Below are 20,298 nucleotides of genomic sequence, written 5' to 3'. Positions count from 1 at the left end.
ACATGAGGAAAGCCGTGGGTGATCTCCAGGAGGAAATCAAGTCGCTCCAGAGAGCAAAGTCCTCCCTGGAACAAAGCACTTTCTTCCAAAGCACAGAAATCGAGGGCCTCAAGGAGCAGCTGAAGATAACACAAGGGGAACTCCACAAGAAGGTTTCCACAGAGCAGGAGAACATCTACAAGATTAACAACTTTGAAGAGGAAGTAACATGTAAACAGGCAGAAATAGATCAGTTGAAGTTTAAATGCAGCGAGCTGACGAGAATTAATGTTTCGTCTACCAATGATGTTCGAGGGCTTCAACTTCTGACCGAGTCCCTGGAGAAAGAGAGGTCGTTAAATGAGAAAAAGATCAAGTCTTTAAAGAGTGAAATGGAAAACTGGAAGCAGAAACAACAGGCGGTCGAGGAGGAAAACAGTTCACTGAAAAGATCTGAGCAGGCCTTAAAACTCAAATGTAAAAATGTTGAAGCTGAGCTTGAGAACAGGGAGTTAGTTATATCACAGCTGCAGAAGAAATTGGAAGAGTTAAAACAGATAAACACTGAAACAGACAAGAATTTGAAGAACATGAGAGATAACCTGGATCAGATGATGGCTGAAATTAACACGAAAGACCAGCAAATTCAAATCTTTAAGTCTCAGGTAGAGGCCACCAAATCACAGATTAGGATTGTTGAGGAGGAACTTGATAAGAAATCCCAGACGTCCCATGATCTTCAGATTAAGATGCAAGATTATGGTGAAGAAATGAGGAAAATGAATGAGCTGCAGCACAAAACTAAAACACACAGTTCAGACATTGCCAACTTTGAGAAAGAAGTGTCGAGCTTGAAATCAGAGCGAAACTTACTGATTGTTGAGAAGAATTTAGTAAATCAGAAAGTGCAGCGGCAGGATGTCGAGATTAATGATTTGAGTATGATGCTAAAGAAAGCAAATGCAGAGCTGGAAAAACAGTCGGCTGAAAACCAAAAGCATTGTTGTAAAATCAAGGCTTTAGAAGATGAGCTTATCAATCAGAAACACAGCACAAAAGACTTGACCAGCAGTTCAGAGAAAGTGACACAGAGTCTCAAACAGCAGTTGTATGTCCTTCAAGATGAGAAGGAAGCATCAGAGAGGCAGATAGAGAACCTCAATGTCAAACTTTCAGATTTGAGTGCCTCCCTGAAAAAATCTAAAGATGAACTGACCAGAGAGATCAGAGAGAGACAAGTGAGAGAGTCAAAAATCCTGCAGATGGAGTGTGAGCTCCAAAAAACGAAACTTAATCTGAATCCTGACAAATCCCAATCAAACATGCAACATGAGAATACGATGCTAAAGAGGGACAAAGCTGAGGTTCTGGAAAAGAACATATCGCTGTGTTCTGAAATCAAAACGCTCAAAGAAAAATGCGAACATGCTGAAAAAGAAGCCGAGCAAAAGCACAGAGAAAACTCGGTGCTTCAGCTGAAATCCCAGCAAATGGAAGAGCAGCTGGAGAAGTGTAAGAAAATGTTGGATGAGTTGAAAACAAAATTGCAGCTTCAGAAGGAGGGCTATGAGAAGCAGTTAGTGCTGGTGCAGAGGGAGGTGGAGAAGAAACTCAGTTTACTTCAGGCCGAAATCTCCGGTGAGGAGAAATCGAAGCAGCAGTCCCAAAGTTCTGAATTAGCAGAGATGCTGAAATATTTTAAACAAGACGTTTCACCCATAAAAACAGCAGTAAATCAGAGTAATCTGGCGTCAACTCAAGAATCAGCTCCAAAACAGCTGCAGGTCCAAATGGACCAACTGCAGCAGGAAAACTCTAAACTCAGCCAAGACTTGACTAATGCAAAATCAAAGATTTCACAACTAGAGGAAGATAAACTCAAGCTCAGTTTAAAAATTAATGCACAACGGGGCCATGGCAATGAAGAGTTGAGTGAGTCAGATAAAATTAAACAGTTATTGAAGGACAGTGAGGGTAAAGTGACAACGAAGGAACATGACGAGAGAACGCTTAGGGAGCAAATGCAAGCATATGTGAAAGAGGTAAAGGGCCTTCAGGAAAAGATTCTAAAAGTGGGCTTAGTGCCAAAGACGGACAACCCCAAGATGAACAAACAGGAAGTGAACGAAACCAGCCGCCAGCAGGAGAAAGACAAGCCTTTAAATGTAAATGTGATGGCGCCACAGAAGATGACATCTTCACATGAAGGCAGCACAGAGGATAAAATTTACAAAATGAAAATTCTCCCTGAGGTACGGATGGTGTTAGTTTCTTAACATTTAAGTATTTATTTTAGCATGTTACAGGTTTAACATAGTCATTGTAACTTAAAGAATCTTTCAATATCACATCTGCAGATGACAGCAGTGGAGAAAGGAACCAGTCTTGACAGAGTGAATCCCCTCAAACAAGACCAAAGCCAAGCAACTCCAGGCCAATACCTCCTTGAATCTAGAACAAAGAAAAACTTCAGTAGTTCGACACCTGTTAGAAAGTCAAGTGGGTCAAGTCTGTTAGAAACAGACTTGACCCACAAGTCACCAAAAACGGCTGTTGAGCAAGGCACCAAAGAGAAGCTTGGACACATGTACCCAGGTGGACCAATGGACCCACAACAGAAAGAAACTCACAGCATTACGAGAACAAAAATCTATCAAATCACACAAACTTGCGAAGCCGTTAACATTTCAGAGAAAGATTCTGCCGGTGGTGATGTGACCACGATTTATTCAACTCCTCAAAAAGGCAGCACTGTCAAACAAAACCTGATTAACTCAAAGGTCTTTGAGGAAACTCAGTATCTTGGTAAACCTACTGCTATCGCTGGGGTTTATGTAGAATCGAGTAAGAAAAAGATATCCTTTCTTGAAGCTGCTGAAAAGGGATTTTTAGCCAAGACGTATGCTCTAGAATTTCTGGAAGCCCAGGCTGTAACAGGAAGCCTCACAGATCTGTCTACAGGACAGACCCTGTCAGTTGTCCAAGCTCTGGAGAGAGGTCTTATAGATAAAGGCATAAAAGACAAACTCAAAGAGGCGGAGAAAGCTGTCATTGGCTATGAGCATGCTGGGAAAAAGCTGTCAGTTTTTCAGGCGATGGAGGGCAGGCTCCTCGACAGATACAAAGGTAAGAGGTTCCTCGAGGTTCAGGCTTCTACTGGAGGACTGATCAATCCAGACACTGGCGTCAGGGTTCCAACAAGTCTTGCTGTGGATCAAGGTCTTCTGAACAAGGATACCCTCCGGACTCTGTATGATCCTGTCAATAACCCTAAGGGTTTCCACAACCCTGACACCGGACAGAAGGCATACTACTCAGAAATACTGAAGACTTGCCTCTACGACATCGATGGCTGTGTCCTCCTCTACCCATTTGGTGACAGACGTCTCACAGATTCTTCTCCCTCGAGCACTCACAGGGTGTCTGTTGTCAACAGCAGCGCTGGAGTTGAAATCTCAGCATATGAGGCATTTAAAGGCAATCGCATTGACAAGAGGACGTATCTGTCCCTGTCACGGCAGGAAAGCGACTGGCAGGAAACGTCCACAGTTGATGCCAGTGGTACCACAGTTCATATTATAACTGATGTCACAAGTGGTAGACAACTTTGTTTGGAGTCTGCTCTTAGTCAGAGGTTTCTTGAACCTTCAGAGTTTGACAGCTATCGCAGTGGCCTTCTCACCATCTATGAGATCGCAGACCTTATATTTTCAAGAATGGTTGTTGTCGAGGAAGTCAACAGCCCTGTTGCTGGTCTCTGGGATGTAGCTCGTAAAAAGAGGCTGTCGATCCTTCAGGGGTTCCAGCAAAGTTTTATTGATAGAACCACTGCCTTGAGATTACTGGAGGCTCAGGCCTGCACTGGAGGTATATTTGACCCCTCATCAGGCTACAAGTTCACAGTCTGTGAGGCAGTAAAACGAGGTCTGGTAGATGAAGCATTAAAACAGCAGCTTCAGCAGTTTGAGCAGGCTTTTAAAGGCATCGATCAACCAAACAACGCGAAGAAATTGTCAGTTTTCCAGGCAGTGCAGGAAAATGTCCTCCCCAAGGACGTGGGATTTCGCTGCATTGAATTCCAGCTCCTGACCGGAGGTTTGATAAATCCCGACACTCATGACAGAGTCTCACTGGAAGAGGTCATTCAGAGAGGTCTTGTGGACAAAGCAACCGCCTCCATTCTGAAAGATGAAACGCTCCACAACAGAAGCCTCACCTGTCCCAAGACCAAGAGAAAAATCACATTCAAAGAAGCCATTGACAGAAGCGTCTTTGACTGTCACACTGGCCTGCGGTTACTGGAGGCTGTGAAAATCCTCGGTTCCGAAGCCAAGTCAGCGTTTCTTTACGCTCGTGCTTATAACAAATAAACATTTGCAAATGCATGATTGTACAAAGCTTTGGGAATAAACCTATAAAAAAATAGTTATTTTTTTGAGTTTGAACAATAAACTCACAACTAAAATCCCCTGCAATAACAACCAAAGGAGAGTGGTGATTTATGGGAATAATTTATTGAAAATAATTAAAATTATTGAATGGTTGAAAAAAAAATCCATTTTATCATTCAGTGAACTTTAATGTGGTGTATGACCTCTTGGACTGTGTTGCAGGATTTACCTGCTTCTATGTTACCAAATGATTTCAGTTTTTTAGGACATTTTAATTTCACATTTATACAACTGATGCTCTTTAATGGTCAATATATGTTTGATTACAGGACTGTTGCAACTAATGGTTGTGTTTTGTATTTGATTTAATTATTCATTTGTTGTGGCACTGCACCTATTTTCTGAGGCTCCCTTTTTAAAAAAAAAACAAACAAATAACACTTCATGTTGAATATCCCTCTGTCCCCACTGTAGAGATCTGTTGATGAGGAGAAGAGAGAGCACACTGATAAAGTTAGTAAACTATTGCACTGGGTGAAACAGACCACAAACACTGATGGCTCTGCTGTGGCAGACAGCAATGCCAACACTGATGCTTCTAATAAACACAAGGTAAATAGCATTAATTCTTTTATGTTTTAATTCCCGTGTTGGGGTTTGAATAATGTATTTTCTTCAATTTTCTCATTAACTGATCTATCTTTTCTTTAAAAATCATAGTCTTCACTGTGATTTTCTCTCCGCTTTATATAGTTACTGGAGTGGTTGAACTTCCCTGGCTACATTTCCCTCAAATGCATATTTAGTGGTGTATTATAGTATATTCAATGTTCCACAAGCACAAATCCCATAATACCCCACTGAAAGCAAATTATAAAAATGACACATTTAGGGGAATAAAACTTAATCTTAATATTTTCGTTTTTTTAGCTATCCATATATAAGTAAATTGACACTAGCCATTGGTATTTTCTTAATATGTATTGATGATTTTACTAACTTAAATTCAAATAAAGATTGATGGAAAATATGGATGTTTAATAAACCTATTGTATGTTCACAAAGTATAATGAGCTATTTTAATTAAAATGTCCTTAATTAAAACTGAGATTTGTAGGTTGGTGAGAATTGTAGAATTGTGGTGGGAATTATATATATTATATATACATATATTATTTTTATATATATTTTATTATTTATTGTATTACAGAGTTAAAATGAATATCTTTTAAATGATTGTAACTGTCAAAACAATTTTATACGGGACTTGTCTGTCATATATCACAATAAAAGTAATCGCCTACACAATGCAAAACCTTGTCTTTCCATGTTGCAGGCATCAGTGGAGGAAATGGTCACGAAGAAGGAACAGATTGCAGAAGCACTGAGAGCCACACAAACGATGCTGAGCAAACACAGCGACAAGTAAGGAGACGACGCTGCAGTATGGCATGCAAAAGACTCTGCAGTGCTGAAATTCTTGACCTTATGTTTATGTTATGTTTACAGAATGACTGAAGAGGAGAGAGAAGAGGCCCAGGAGCAGATGAAGGCACTGAACCAGGCGTACAGTGAAGTCTCACAGCAGTGTTTGGACCAGACCACGTCTGCAGAAGAGGTTAGGAAACCAGTGCTGTTGAGCAGAGTAGATTGTTTGAGTCTTTTTGACAAACACTGCCACCTGTTGTGCAAACGCATGATCTTTTAACAATTTTTGACTCTTCACAGTGCAACGTCTGGTTTTGCATCCTTCACGTTCTTCTCTTTAACAGAAACATAAAGGACAAGTTCACTGTTTTAGTAATAGGCATGATGAGCTGAATATGCTGTAAACATGCTCAATGGTACTTCTAAGCTTTTGTCACGCATTTCACTATAATCTTTGTGCACTGTGCCACGTTGAACAGATATGATGCCTAACAGTATGTCCTTAGATTTGACTAACGGCCCTCTTTCAGAAAGATGTTGCATTCCTGAATGCATGATATCTTAAAGTGAATTATCCGTCACTCTTCTTTTGCAACGTTGAAGCAGCCTTGCACATCATGTTTTAACAAGCCCATGTTTGTGTGTTGGTGAGTAAAGAGTTTGTCTTGCTTTTGAACAAATAATTTCACATAAATAGAACGGTGAGCAAATAAATTCAGTGTTATAATTTAGATTTTTTTTTTTAATGCAGGATCCCAATTCAAGCCTTGGGAATGCTGAGCTTGGTAGTGGAACCAATGGTTCACTGACAGCTCAGTTGATGAGCAATGGTCAACATGTGACCTCTGATGCTTCCAAACGTAACCCTGGTTACAAATCAACCCCAATCTCTGAGGTGACTGATGCCAATAAGTGCATACAGAGCTCACACGTCTCCTCTGTCTTCCTCTCTGACGTAGCAGCAGCTACGAAAAGGCCGACATGTGATGATCTGGTCATCAAGGTAATAGAGGTCACCCCAGACAGTGATGGGGTGAAGGTGTGCTACACAGGTAGCCAACTGACCCCGGAGCAGGCACTTCAGTCAGGTGTAATACCTGCCTCAGTCTTTATAGAGATTCTCCAAAGACGACAGACCTGCCGGGATTTGACCATTTCTGAATGTGCTGACGGTGTGTCACTCTCAGGGCATGAGCTGGAGTTGGATCAGAGCAGCAGACTGATGGGAGCGATCCTCAACAGAAATAAAAACCTGAAACCAGGGAGGAATGTGAACATTCTGACGCCTGTTAGTGATGGTTTAGGTGATCAGGTGACTAGGTCACGTTTCTCTGATGCTCAGTTAAGTGTTAGCGCTGATTTAGACGATCAAAGCAAAAGGGAAATGAAGGAAGTTAGTGACAGTGTGAAAATGGACGCAGCCGTTCAGTGTGACCTGATGCGCTCCAGCAGCACACTTCTCGTACTGGGAAATAAGCAGCAGTTTATCGGACTTGTGTTGCCTTACTCTGGGGAAACTCAAACTGTTTCCACCTCAATCTGCTGCTGTGAAGAAACCAGCAGCAGTGACTATACCAGCAGTGTCTTCAGCAACTTGCAAAAGATAGTAGGTTTTTATATTCCTGAAACTTCAGAGATAGTAGACATCACCACCGCCATAGGTAAAGGCTTCACTGACAGTTACACAGCAAATATTTTAAAATCCATTGAACTTCCCGATGCATTTCCTGATCTCGATTACCTCAATCAGAAGTTTTCATCCTGGCTCATGTATAAAAAACTTAGAATCGATGGATTCTATAAGGATGCAGAGAACATACGAGTTGAATTCATCCCCAGTCCCACTGAAGCAAGGAATCTGTTTATCTCTTACCTGATGATGAACAGTTTCATTGATCCACAATCAGGACAGCGGGTTCTCATACTGGACAAGCAGCTGACAAAAACCATTAGGTACTTCCTTGATGATTTAATATTTTCAGAAACCCCTGATCAAAATGTTAGTTCTTTGACAGTTAATGCTGGCAGTCGTTCTGAACAGCTGAGAATTCGTGAGGAAACAGAGGAAGAAATTGACAGTGTGCACACATTTGAAGATTGGGAATTTGTTTCTAAATCAAATGGTAGGATTAGCTTCACTGAGCAGACCAAACATTCCTGCGATTCTGATTTGTCAGAAAAACTGGGGGTAACCTTTGATAGAAATACACAAAAGCTTTTTGATCCTTTAGTTTTTCCCTCAGACAACTGCAGTATCATGTTTGATGAGCAATCACAACCAACACGTGATCTTTATGAACTTACTCCCTCAAACAATGGCAGAAATGTCACTGATGGAAGCGCACAACAAATACATGAGCCACATGATTCTGTTTTTTCAGATAATGTAAGGGTCCTCTTTGATGAAAGCCCACAACAGTCCTTTGATTCCCATGATTTTGTTACTTCAGACTGCGGCAGGACTGTGTTTGATACAGAATTAAAATATAATCATGATTTAGTTTCCTCAGATAATCTGATGATTTATCAAAATCCCCCAAACAGCAGAGTTTCCTCTGTTGATAATCACCAACAAGCCTTTGATCCAAATAGTTTGGTTTGCTCGGAAAAGGTGGGAGTTGCCTTTGGTGATGATCAGAAACAGCCTTTTGATTCCAGCAACTTAATTTCCAAAGACAATGACAGAATAACATTGGACAGAGAATCACAACAGGTGTTTGATTCCCATGATTTTGTTGCCATTGACGAAGTGAAGTTGTCCTCTGATGAAAGTACACACCAGCTCTGTGATCCTCAGAAGTGTGTTTCTTCAGAAAAAGAGAGCATTACCTTTGATGATAATTTAAAGAATCCCTGTGATTCACAAAATTTACTTTGTACAGAAAAGGCGAGTGTTGCATCGGACGGTAACCAACAACAGAACTTTGATCCCCATGACAATGATTCCTTAGAGGTTACCCTTGATGATAATGCACAGCTGCCCATTGATCCCCACAGTTTTATTTCCTCGGAAAAAGTAAACAATGCCTTTAATAATAATCAGCAGCAGCCCTTTAATCCCCTTAATATTGTTTCCCCAGAAAAAGTGTGGGTTAGCATTAACAATAATTCACAACTACCCTTTGATGGCTATGATTTTATTTCCTCGGAAAAGACAAGTGTTACCAGTGCTGATAAAATACAGCAGCTGATTGATCCTCGAAATTCTGTTTCCTCAGAAGAAATGCCTGATGCCTTTGATGGAAATTCACAGCAGCTCTTTGATCTACACGACTTAACTGATCCTTCTGATTTACTTATCTCAGAAAATCCCCAAGATTGTGTTTCCTCAGCTGATGGAATTGCACAGGATGAGCAACCATATCACACACTTGGTTCTCATAATTGTTTATCCATAGAAGAACTGAGGGACACCTTTGATGACAGTCAACAGCAGCCATTAGATTCCTCAAATCTTGGCATAATTACTTCTGACGAGCAGTTACAACATACTGTAAATCCTCATGATTTTATTTCATCAGAAAAAGTCAGAGTTATATCTGATGATAAATCCTTTGATACGTCATTTGATCCACAGAACATTGTTTCCTTAAAGAATATGAAAATCAAGTTGGATCAGGAATCACAACTCAAATGTGAAAGCGAGTGTTTTACCTTCAGTAATGAATCACAGCACTCATTTCATTATAACGAATATGTTTCTTCAGGTGAGGAAAACACAAATCTCAAATTTTCTGTTGATCTGATTTCAGCAGACATTGAGGAAACCACACTGAGTGACAACACATGTTCAGATGAACCAGATAGTTTTGAAAAACGTTCTGATTCTTCTAGTTCTGATATAAGAAGGAAAGGTGTGTTCGATAATACCACAGATTTGACAGAGTCAAGAGACAAGACCTGTGATAACAGTAGGTTACAGGTAGATAAAGGAGACACTATTCCAGCTCTTAGGGAGTGTATGCCTTCTATATCGACATGTGTGGGAAGCACAAATACTGACTCATCATCTGGGAAGTGGGATTTAGAGTCTGCGGAGAAAGCGTTCTCTCAGACTGCAGAACATCTTAACGCTGAGTCAGTGTGCGGTATATCAGAATCCTACGATGTTGAATCTGCTGAGTTTTTATGTGCTGAGGACTTGTTAAGTGAACATGGGAGAGTGAATTCTAGTCCAGACATAGGATCTACATTGGAGGTGATGGAAGTTTCAGGTGTTAATTCTGAAATATATAGTATTAATTTGGATGCAGATTCCAAATCTAGTCAAATTGAAAATACAACAGAGGAGTTGTTTGATGTACAATCAGAACAAAGGCAGGGTGATGGTGGAGATCAGGAGCCCTCTCTGTCTTTTAATCAACAGACAACAAAAGAGGAACTCAGTTGCCCAAAGCTCTTTGTTCCTACAATGGTGGAACAAATCTCTGTACAGTCTGATGACACTGGACATGGTGCATTAGGTGTGAGAACTATAGTCGCTTTGAACTCCAAATCTGACTTTTACACAGAAGGAAAACTAGTTGACCATGGCTCAGATCAGGTTGTACACGCTGAGGACCAAAATGCGGGTCAACATAAGCAAGATGTTCCTGTGTTAACTAGAATAGAAGCAGGAGATCTTTCAGATGTTGAATCTGGGATATATTATGACAGTGATGCAGCTGTAAACGAAGGCCAACATGATGACGAGGCACTACAACCGGTTAGCCTACAGTCTGATCAGGAAGAAGGTGTCGCTTTTTCAAATGGTTCCAGTTCCCCCAATGTTTCTGAGTCTATAATGGAAGAACAAACCCTGATGCAGCCACAATGTACTGATGGTTACAGTGAACTATCTTTACAGCCTGGAGGGATTTCTGAAGGACTTGGCCTGCAATCTGAATCTGACTTTTACCCAGAAGATGTTGTAGTGGAAATGAACCCAAATAAGTTAGTAAATGCAGAGGGATTGGAGGTTCAACATGAGCAAGATTATGTTACTTATGTACTAAAAACAGAAGTTCGAGAAGAAGGTGGTTCTGATGGTAAATCTAAGAAATGTTATGAAGATGCAGCTCTCAGCAGAGGCCAACCTGGTAACACAGCATTAGGAATGGAACCTGATCTACAGGCAGAAGAAGAGGGAGGTGTTAGTGGAGATCAGGTGGACCTAGAAAAACAGCCATTGTCAGATATTCCTATTATGGAAGAACAAACCCTGTTGTTGCAAGGTAACACTGTTAGTTTGATTGAGTCTTTGGGGTCCACAGTTACTGAGACTGTAAACAGTCTAGATTCAAAGTCCAATTCAAGAGACGATTGGAGCCAATCATTGTCTATTGATCACCATCTGACAAATGGCGACGAAAATGCAGAGTGTTCGACTGAAGAGAAGACTGCAGACATGGTTAAGAAATTCACAAAAGAGGAGGCACACGCATTAGATAATGTGACACTAGACAATGTAGGAGATAAGAGTGATGATCAACAACCTCCCAGTCCTTCTGTGTCTGGTCTCAGTTCTCCAGTGAGCTCACTCTCCATATGTGATCAGGTTACATCAGAGTGCATCTGTCTCGCAGACACATCACCATTAGTGGTTGAAGATGTGGACCCATTGATCCCAGTCAATACCCAGCAGACAGATAGAGCTGATGTATCCAGTCATGAGATAGTAAGTGTCTGTACTTCTGTAGTCAGTGACAGAACCACTGACATCAGCCCTGATCCAGGAAGTGGCACTAGTCGCTCTTGTAAATCCGACTCACTCATTCAACATCATTCTGTCAGTGCTGAACACGTTCCCCTGTCAAGTACTGAATCACTGAGGGAGCGTGGCACAGACCAGGCGTCACCACATCACCCCGCATTGCCTGGGGAAACAGAAATGGTGAAAAACACGAGTGATGTTGAGTCACTTTTAAAGAATGAGCTAACCCCCAATATTTATGACTCATCTCCCCGGGGTTTGACTGAAAATGCAGTTACCTCAGTGTCCGGGCGTGATTGTAGCTACGGTGAAAACATTACAGATGATGGCAGTGGAAGTGCATTAGCTCAGAACATGGGAATTAACTCTGGGAGTGATTTTATTGTTGTCCCTGCTGATTCTCAAACCTCAACTTCTCAAAATGGTCAAACATCTCCACAGCAGAGCTCCTCTCAGTTACTATCTGGTGAAGATTCTCCTGAATCACAACAGACCAATAAGGAATTACCTGACATAAGGCACGGTGATGAGGACGATTTATGCCCAGACAGACTTTCCCCAGAGATGCAACATCAGTTCCCTGTCAGTCATTCTGAACAGCTTTCAGGGTCAGTGCAGGTGAAAGATGAGGTCATTGTGGATGGACGTGAGTGCAGTTTAAATCTACCCTCTGTGTCTTCAGACAACGGCTCAACACAGTCTGACAGTAGAAAAGTTGAGGAATTAGGATCTGAAAAATCACCCACAGCTACTGGTGCACAGACAGACCTCAGCAACACACCGGCTGTTCCCTCTCCAGCTCCATCAGTGTTTTCTATTGCCATGGAAACACATGCAGATAATCAGGAGGAAACTCAGCCTAAAAGAACTGAAAGTGTCATCGGTACAATCAATGATCGTCCTCCATCAGTGGGAAAAGATGACTGTAATAAAAGCGACACAATTCATGGACAGGTTGACAGCAATCACTCAGTTCTTATCAAGGATTTGCAAAAGGAAAATACCAGTTTGAATGACAGTGTGAAGGAAAATACTGAATTTACGATGAGTGAGAGGTCAGAACAGAATGATGCTCCAAATATCCAGCTGCAACCTATGCAGGTTCAAGAGCTGTCAGTGCTTCAGGAAGCAATGGGTACTCTGAACAGTGCCCCTAGTGGGGACTGTCAAGACAACCAGCTTGGCACGCTGGACAGCATCATGAAGGAGAGTCCGGAGGCAGAGGGTGAAAGAGCTCCGGAAGAAAACTTGTCTCCTCAAACAGATGCCTGCCAACAGGAGGAGGCCAGAAATAAGGTCTGTTTTGTTTTTCTTATGTAGTTATAAGTACATAATCTTCATAAATACAGTGTCATTTAATCTTCTTTTCTTCTTGTCTTTCAGTTTCCCTCTCAGCTGTTCTCCATCCAGGACTACTTGGAGTGTGTTGGGCGACTACAGGATCACGCCGATGTTTTAGAAGATCTAAGAAATGATATTTCAACTCCAGCAGCTGTTACAAATAATATGGATGAACTACAGGTCCAAATAGAGGAGTGTCAGGTAAAAACCCTCCATTTATTTATGTTTTAAATTTAAAAATGTCATTTAGCACACTTTTTCATGCGTTTGCTTTTTGTTTTCACCTTTTTTGTGACTAGTCTGTTGAGTCCCAACTGTCTGAACTAGCTGACGTCTTGGCAATAGATATGGAAAAAGCCAAATTACTCCTAAGTTCTGCTAATGAAGACATTCCTGTACAAATCCACCAAGATTTGGCCTCAGCACATCTGGAATTAGAGGCAAATGTTACTACTGTTTCCCAACTGTGTGAAGAAAAGAGTCACTCATTCATCCAAGCAATGGAAAGAGAGAAGGTTTTTATACAAATCAAACATGTGATGATTCCATTATTGAATCAAATCAAATCTTTGTTCCTGACCACATTAAATTGGTGTTTTAGGTTCAGTTGAAATCAAAGTACCAGAAACATCTGACTGATCTGGATGAGCTGGCAGGCCTGGTCCAAAAATACTCTGAAATCCAGGATGTGGATTTGAACGCATGTGATGTGGATTCACTTAATCAGATGATCCAGCAGAGCAAGGTCTCTATTTTGCCTCCCCCCTGCCCCCCCCCCAAAAAAACTGGATACATGTTTTTAATATCCTTCTGTCCTTTCTATTTCAGGACACAGAAAGCAGATTGCTGAAAGAAGTCAGACACAGTTTGGAGGATGTCACATTTGACATCCAGTGCTTTATTTCTGAGCATGCTCAGTTCTTGAGTGCAGCTCAGAGCAGCCACCTCCTCAAGTTCCTCAGCAGTACTCAGAGAGCTCTGCGGGACCAGACGGAAAAGATCGTAACTCATAGGACAACCTTAGAACATGTATTGGAGACGAAAGAGAACGAAAGCCATGCAAAGGTCGGCCTGTGAATGTAGTCTAAAATATCACAGGTTTCATTTTCATGAATTACTCCATACATGTGCTATAGCTAATGCTAAAATACATATGTATGGGAATGTGAATATGTTTTGCGAGTAATAACTTTTGCATGTTCCATTTCTGGATCACTTCTGCACACTAACCGTTCTGCTGCTTGTATTCTGCAGGGCCAAAGACAACAGTGAACAAGTACCAGGGGGGAAAATATGAATCTTCTTTAATGGAGCACTTTAAACCCACTAACACACAGTATAAAGTCCTAATGTGCATATTCTCATCACCAGATGAAACATGGCAAATGACAACAGAGCATGTTTACAGCATATTCTGTTTGTTGCTACTGTGAACAAGGGAGAACGTTTTAGGAGCAAATATTTCATGTCAATGTTCTCAAATACCACAATAATAATGGTATTTTGGTCCTTTGTGTTTTTATTATTAGTCTCTGTTAGAAAAGCACAAGCAGTTGACAGACAAACTGGAGGACGTGTGTGGCAATCTCACCTTGACTGAGAACCGCCTGATTGGTCATCAGCAGCAGGCTGAAAACACAGAGAGTGTCACGGATCTGCAGCAGTACCAGCAAGAACATCAGGTTTGACACATTTCTTTCCTTCTTCCTTCATAAGTCACTGGATTTCTGCTCATCTTTTCAAAGTTTTTATTTTTCTAATCTGTTACCATGTGTACGTCTGACCTAAAGGCTCTGCAAAAAGACGTGCTGACAAACGCCAGCGCCTTGAATGAGGTCATCAGCAGCACCAAACTGTTTCTGGAGGAAAATCGGAACAAGCTGACGCCAGATCAGATTGCAACTATTGAAAGCAAGTTGGAGGAGGCGAAAAGCAAAGCTAAGCTCATCAACGAGAGAGCAGAGGAGTCCAGGAAAGACCTGGAGAAGGCTGTGACCACAGCCATCAAACAGGAGAGTGAAAAGGTCAGGCTGCTTTCATTAAGTGCTAATACAGTGTTTGTAATTATTTTCTGACATGTTGTGATATTGGCATGGAACAAATCTGTACTTCAAGAACATGTGATGGATGTTTCTTTACAGGCTGCAGCTGTTGAGAAGCTTGAAGAGAGCAAGAACAAAATTGAGGGTCTTCTTGATTGGATCTCCAACATTGGAAATGAAAACGAGAATGTTTTAAATCACAATGACCGCATAAGTAATGAAAACGGAAACTTGCCAGAGCAAACAGCCGCCAAAGGAATATTAGAAGAGAACGATGATGCCAATGGGAACGCTCCACAGACCACTGAAAATGATTCTGGCAAAGAGACTGGAGGCAAGAGTGATGCATCTCTGGACCTGGATAAGCAATATGAAAGGGTCAAGGTACGGTGTGACCTTTTTTTTGGCGCTGTTATTTTTCCACCGTTTGACTTTTAATAAATTACCTCAAGGATTTGCTTCTTTTGAAAAGTTAAAATTGGAAATTCAACACATCATTTTTCAAAATATTGGTTTAAAACCAAATTTTAAAAAACAGATCTTGGTATTCTGTTTGTATAAAAATACCAAAATATTCCTCTTTCTCCCCTGCAGAGGGAGCTATGAACACATTTTGAAAGTTCAGTTCCTTGAGCTGATTTCACAAGTTTTAACATTCACTTTTGCCTCACCTTACCTTAACAATGTTGGACACATAAAAGTTTTTGCTAGCTTTGATTACTGAGAAAAGTCAGTCTTTTGATTTAAATTCTTCACATCTGTACTTTTTTTCTTATGTTTTAATGGCAGCTCCAATCATGCTATACTGCCAACTAGTGACAAGTGCAATGCAGAACAGCAAATAGAATGAAGCAAAGATTAGTGCAGAAATTGTAAAAATTAAGGAAAAAAATGTAATTGTCTTTCCTTTTGATATTCTCACAGGGTCATCATCAGCAAATTCTGTCCCAGCAGCAGGATTTACTCCTGGCTACCCAGTCAGCACAAGCTCTTCTTGACAAGCAAGCCAATGTGTTGTCTCCAGAGGAGAAGGACAAGCTGCAGAAGAACATCCAAGAACTGAAGGGACGCTACGAGGCCTCACTGACGCAGGCCGAGCAGCAGATGAAGCAGGTGCAGTGTGTCCAGGAGGAGCTGAAGAAGTTCCAGGGTGACTGTGAGGAGTTTGAAGGCTGGTTAGATCAGGCCGAGGGACAGATCGAGGACCTGGGTGCTCCTGCAGGATCTCTTAATATCCTGAGTGACAAACTGCAGCAACAAAAGGTTTTTGCAGAGGATGTGATTTCCCACAAAGGAGATCTTCGCTTCATCACGATCTCAGGACAGAAGGTTCTGGATGTGGCTAAAGCATGTGAACAGAGTGATCCAGCGGCTAAGAACACCCCGATGTTTGTTGACACGTCAGGAACCTGTTCTGCTGTCAAGGATAAACTGGACTCTGCAGCGAGTCGTTACAAAACACTACACTCACAGGTAATTGAGAATGCTGCACCCATTGTGACCACTGGGTGGCAGCATTAATCCATACAACTAGCCCAGAAATAGGGCTTAATTCTTCATGTTTAAAAAAATATTTTACAAATACTAAAAAATAATATGCATTTTTTTTCTCTTTCTCAGTGCAATCAGCTTGGCAACAACCTCAAAGACGTGGTTGACAAGTACAAGAAATATGACGACTCCAGCGCTAGTCTTTTCAAATGGCTCAACAGTTCAGAGGAAGAGGCGAGGAAGCAGCAGTCAGAGACCATAGCTGCCGACCCACAAACACTCCAGAAGCAGCTGGAAGAGACCAAGGCGAGAAACACTACAACATCCCTAATCTTAGTTCCTGTCAAGGAAATACACAAGAAAAACTCAATGGCCTGGTTTTTCTTTTTTTTATCTCAGAATTATTATTATTTTTTTAATACACACTGTACTGGACTAATCTCATGATACATCACGTTCTGGACTTTTATGTAATGATGTGGAAAAAAAAAGTTTTTCCTTCTAAAACTTATTCCTATTGTAAACATTCAGAGATGTCAGATTATGAATACAGCAAAGAGAGACATAGCAACAACAAAACCAGAACAGTGGTTCTCAAACTGAGGGATGCAGCATGGAGACAAACAAACACATTTCAAAGCTGGACATTTAAGGTCAAGAGTTTCAGTGCCATGGGAGCAACTTTAATTGGAAAAGATTTCAACATTTTCTTTCCACTTCACAGGCACAAGGTAGTGGAGAGGGAGTGGCCAATGCAGAGAACGTTTGTGGAACCATTGGTTTATAACCAGTGACTGTGTATTAAGGACATGGCACAGCAGGCCTGCTTTACCTTATACAGCGTTTCCACTTACTTAAAAACAACAGAGTTATTTTTAGCTCATTGCTCAAATCCAGACCCACACATGAGTCATTTAATTCTTGTTGTTTGTAGCTCAAGTTCCTCAACATGATGATAAGAACCAAGGCTGACACAGGCCTCTCTGTCAATGCTGCTGGCTGCAGTGAGCTGTATCGTGGTTCTATGTGGAGGTAGTTACTTACAGCACAGATGTGTCAAGATAACAGGCGCCTGTGAACTGACCCGAGGAGTTATGTGCTCTTGGCTTTGCTCACTGCAGAAACGTAAACTTCTGGAAGCGTATACAAAGTGAGACAAGTCACTAAGTTCACAGTATGATGCAAGGTTTGGTTGATGTAGTCCAGATATTCTGCTATTACATCATCCCTGGTTTAATGACTCTATTCACTGAGATCCTTGGGAAATAACTTTAGAGGTTGAGTTTCAACTCTTCTTCAGTTCTGACTCAGATGTTTAGGACCAGGTCTGATTATCTATCTATGGGCTGAATATCTGAATAGACAGTCGTTATGTTGAACAATGCAGGACGCTCACACCTTGACCAGATTTAGAGGGTGATTAGAACAACCTTACGAGAGACACTACTTAGAGTTGGCATCTCAAATGTGGGTCCAGGTACTTACATCTTACATCTTACAACTTTTGAGGCTAAAGGAAAACTGGAAATGAAAAGTGCAAGTCAACCTCTTGGTACACATTTATTCTATGGGTTGACTTTCTGCCGCAGTGGTAATGAGATTGGGTTTGAATCCCTCTTTGGCAATGTGTTCTGCAAAGACCAGAAGAAATTTCTTTACTCCCTGAGTGATGTGTTAAATGCAAAGGACACATTGGTTTTTGTATATATATGTAATGTATGCAATGACCAACTAAAGCTGAATATTCTTCTCATTGATCAACAGGCTCTCCAAAGTAAAATGACAGGACAGCAGACGGCTGTTGAGACACTACGCAAAACAGCCGAGTCTTTGATAACATCTGAGGGAGATCTGCTGACCAACCCAGAGGAAATCCAGGAGACAGTAGGTGAGGAAAAAACCTAGAAGCAGGCAGTGTATTTTTACAGCGTCTACACCAGTCATTTGTTAACATGTGGTTTACTGTATAACAACAGTAGAGTAGTGAGAAACTGCTTGGATTGAAAAAGTAACCTGTGTTCTTCAGATGACATCGCGGAGCGCTACGACAACCTGTCCAAGTCTGTCAGCGATCGAAATGAGAAACTGCAGATCACTCTGACTCGCTCCATGAGCGTCCAGGACGGTTTGGATGAGATGATGGCATGGATGCAGGGGGTGGAGGCCAGTGTGGAGGAGAAGGGACAAATTCCACTGGACTCTGCATCTATTGGCGATATCCTCAGCAGAGAAGCGGTGTGTATTCTTACTATTGTTTCAGGAAAAAAAAACTGACCTGCTCTGCATTAACATTACTGTTTACACCATTGTATTTTCAAAGGCGTTAGAGCAGGACATCGCAAGTCGCCAGAGCAGCATCTCAGCCATGAAGGCCAAGGTGAAAAAGTTTGTGGAGACGGCAGACCCTTCAGCTGCTGCTCTCCTGCAGTCAAAGATGGAAGCTCTCTCCCAGCGCTTCTCCGATGCCTGCGACAAGCACCAGCGGAAGGTTTCCCAACTGGAGGGGCTGAGAGAAAAAGTGGAACAGTTTGAGTCGATTGCAGATAAAGTTCAGCAGTTTGTGGTGAGATCGACGCAAGAGCTGAACGAAACAGACAGTTCCCTTAAAACCTTTGATGAAATGTCGCAGCAGATGCAGGTGAGGTGACTGCCGGGGTTTTAAAGTGACAGTAGCACTGAGATGTGTAAACCTTTATAGTAAATAACAGATTTTTTTTTTATTTCTCGGCAGAGCACCAAAACCGAGATGGCTGAGCACGCAGATGACTTGGCAAAGCTGCAGCAGCTTTGTAAAGAGCTGTGTGAAATAAGTCCTGAGGGGAACAAAGCCCAAATCCAGAGCAAGGTGGAGAATCTCACCAATGTTTTCTCCACCTTTAAAGACGGTGTCAAAGAAAAGTAAGAATATTCTTCAAGTTAATTCTTTTATTATTTTTTCCTTCTTTGCCATCACAGTACATTTATTGCTAGTCCTGCATAGATATAGAGATGCTTGAATTAATGGATTCATATCTGCTGCAGGGAGGAAGAAGTATCATCCTGTCAGGAGCAGCTGAAAGAGTTCAGATCTGCAGCCAGTTCTCTCAACAAGTGGCTGGCGGAGACGAATGAGAAGGTACCTGCTGTTCAGTCGAGCATCAGTGAGAAGAGTCTGGAGAAGGACCTGCAAAAAGTCACTGTGAGTCATAGGATAAATAAAATGTCTTTTTCCAAAGTGAGAGTGAACTGCATTTCGTCTGACGTCACTTTAAAGATCTTTAAAGGCCGTCAAGGTTTTATTACATGTGTATTCTGTATTTCACATTGACTAAAGTCATTCTTCTCTTTCCACGCTGTGAAAAATACTAATCTGAAAAGTTCTGTCTACTCTTCTCTGTGTCTGTTATTCCCTGTAAACTCCATGTTATAAATGTCATATATTTCATCCTAGCAGTAATTTTTATTATTTTTATTAGGAACTGCTGGATGACTGGACGTCTAAAGACCCTGCCGTCCAAGACCTGAACAGTAAAGGTTCATCGCTGTGTAACCTCATCACTTTCCTCACATCACCGGCCAAAACAAAGACCCCTAACAAGTCAGGTAAACACCACCGCAATAAACCTCCTGCAGTAAATCTGAAGCATTAGTGCAGCGGGACGCATGGGATCTGTTTTTACTCATGCCTACTGTGTTACTACTCACCATGGTCATCTTCCAGCTGTGGTTTGAAATGCCTGTCTTTCACACCAGCTCTTTCTTATGTCTCTGCATCAGCTCTTACTAACGGTGGTGGTCCGATGAACCATTTCTACCTAACTAATAAAGGTAATGATACGTGTATGCCAACGCTGATGTTGTATGACTTGTACTCTGCCAGCCTCTAGTTGCTCTTTGCCAAACAAATAGCAGCTTTAAAAAGCCACTTTAAACACTTCTGGGCTACGAATTAATG

The 20,298-nt window shown here is 41.5% G+C and overlaps 2 protein-coding genes across 11 annotated transcripts in view; both read left to right on the top strand.

The window, feature by feature from the left end:
• Positions 1–20,298, top strand: part of dst (dystonin) — an 87,244-nt gene that overhangs the window by 35,338 nt on the left and 31,608 nt on the right. For 9 of the 10 annotated variants that reach the window (XM_025060812.1, XM_025060810.1, XM_025060819.1 and 6 more), the window contains 20 exons: positions 4,845–4,982; positions 5,707–5,795; positions 5,880–5,988; positions 6,550–12,786; positions 12,874–13,032; positions 13,131–13,346; positions 13,433–13,576; positions 13,660–13,896; positions 14,361–14,513; positions 14,622–14,855; positions 14,973–15,257; positions 15,798–16,346; positions 16,494–16,670; positions 18,129–18,252; positions 18,391–18,599; positions 18,685–19,002; positions 19,096–19,262; positions 19,386–19,542; positions 19,820–19,946; positions 20,121–20,171. In XM_025060812.1, the coding sequence (XP_024916580.1) occupies positions 4,845–4,982; positions 5,707–5,795; positions 5,880–5,988; positions 6,550–12,786; positions 12,874–13,032; positions 13,131–13,346; positions 13,433–13,576; positions 13,660–13,896; positions 14,361–14,513; positions 14,622–14,855; positions 14,973–15,257; positions 15,798–16,346; positions 16,494–16,670; positions 18,129–18,252; positions 18,391–18,599; positions 18,685–19,002; positions 19,096–19,262; positions 19,386–19,542; positions 19,820–19,946; positions 20,121–20,171 (9,880 nt within the window). The remainder of the gene's footprint in view (positions 1–4,844; positions 4,983–5,706; positions 5,796–5,879; positions 5,989–6,549; positions 12,787–12,873; positions 13,033–13,130; positions 13,347–13,432; positions 13,577–13,659; positions 13,897–14,360; positions 14,514–14,621; positions 14,856–14,972; positions 15,258–15,797; positions 16,347–16,493; positions 16,671–18,128; positions 18,253–18,390; positions 18,600–18,684; positions 19,003–19,095; positions 19,263–19,385; positions 19,543–19,819; positions 19,947–20,120; positions 20,172–20,298) is intronic. The other variant, XM_025060817.1, reaches the window with a different exon arrangement.
• On the top strand, positions 2,266–4,838 carry LOC112487832 (desmoplakin-like). The gene has a single exon (XM_025060820.1). The coding sequence runs from the start codon at positions 2,337–2,339 to the stop codon at positions 4,347–4,349; it is 2,013 nt and encodes a 670-aa protein (XP_024916588.1). The 5' UTR covers positions 2,266–2,336; the 3' UTR covers positions 4,350–4,838.

Source organism: Cynoglossus semilaevis, chromosome 12 (genome assembly GCF_000523025.1).
Source record: "Cynoglossus semilaevis isolate Cse_v1.0 chromosome 12, Cse_v1.0, whole genome shotgun sequence".
Taxonomy (NCBI): Eukaryota; Metazoa; Chordata; class Actinopteri; order Pleuronectiformes; family Cynoglossidae; genus Cynoglossus; species Cynoglossus semilaevis.
The sequence above is the reverse complement of the archived record's forward strand: the minus strand, read 5'-3'. Positions and strand labels throughout refer to the sequence as shown.